Source organism: Arachis ipaensis, chromosome B04 (genome assembly GCF_000816755.2).
Source record: "Arachis ipaensis cultivar K30076 chromosome B04, Araip1.1, whole genome shotgun sequence".
Classification (NCBI taxonomy): Eukaryota; Viridiplantae; Streptophyta; class Magnoliopsida; order Fabales; family Fabaceae; genus Arachis; species Arachis ipaensis.
In genome coordinates, this window is record NC_029788.2 from 2549125 (window position 1) to 2549808 (window position 684).

General features: G+C 32.0%; 1 protein-coding gene across 1 annotated transcript in view; it reads left to right on the forward strand.

The window, feature by feature from the left end:
• LOC107638244 (stilbene synthase 3) overlaps nucleotides 313-684 on the forward strand; it is a 1840-nt gene continuing 1468 nt past the window's right edge. Inside the window, exon 1 of the mRNA XM_016341420.1 lies at nucleotides 313-601. Coding sequence (XP_016196906.1) covers nucleotides 424-601 — 178 coding nt within the window. The 5' untranslated portion in view covers nucleotides 313-423. The remainder of the gene's footprint in view (nucleotides 602-684) is intronic.

Consider the following 684-nt stretch of genomic DNA (forward strand, 5'->3'; position numbering starts at 1 on the left):
GTATCATCATGATAAATTTTATATTCTAAAAAAAAAAATACATAAATCATTAGAAAAATATGCGATGCCAACAATCTGAGCCGCCATCCACATACAATAATGACAATATCATGAATTATATATATAATCAATCATAGTCAAAGTAAAATAATAAAACAACCAAGAAGTAGTCAGAATACATCTGCTGATGGTTTGAATCTAGGAAATTACGAGTTTACTAAACTTTGAGTTGAGCACGTTTTATGTAAATGTTCCAATTCGACCATTTAATTCCAAATATGCCCCTAATCTGATGCATATAAATATCCCCCCTCTCCGTGCCTAAGTCTTCACCAAAATACCAAACAACATAGCTAATAAGCTTTGCTATCCCAAAGAACATAGCGAAGCTTTGCTATCGAAAAAACACAACTAATAGAAAAGATGGTATCTGTGAGTGAGATCCGCAATGCTCAAAGGGCAGAAGGTCCTGCAACTGTATTGGCGATTGGCACGGCAAATCCATCAAATTGTGTCGATCAGAGCACATATGCTGATTACTATTTCAGAGTAACTAACAGCGAGCACATGACTGATCTCAAGAAAAAATTTCAACGCATTTGTATGTATTTTTATTATGTATTTTAGTTTTGTTTTATTAAATATTTATCAAAAAAATTTTTATCGTTTTACTTTCTTATTAAT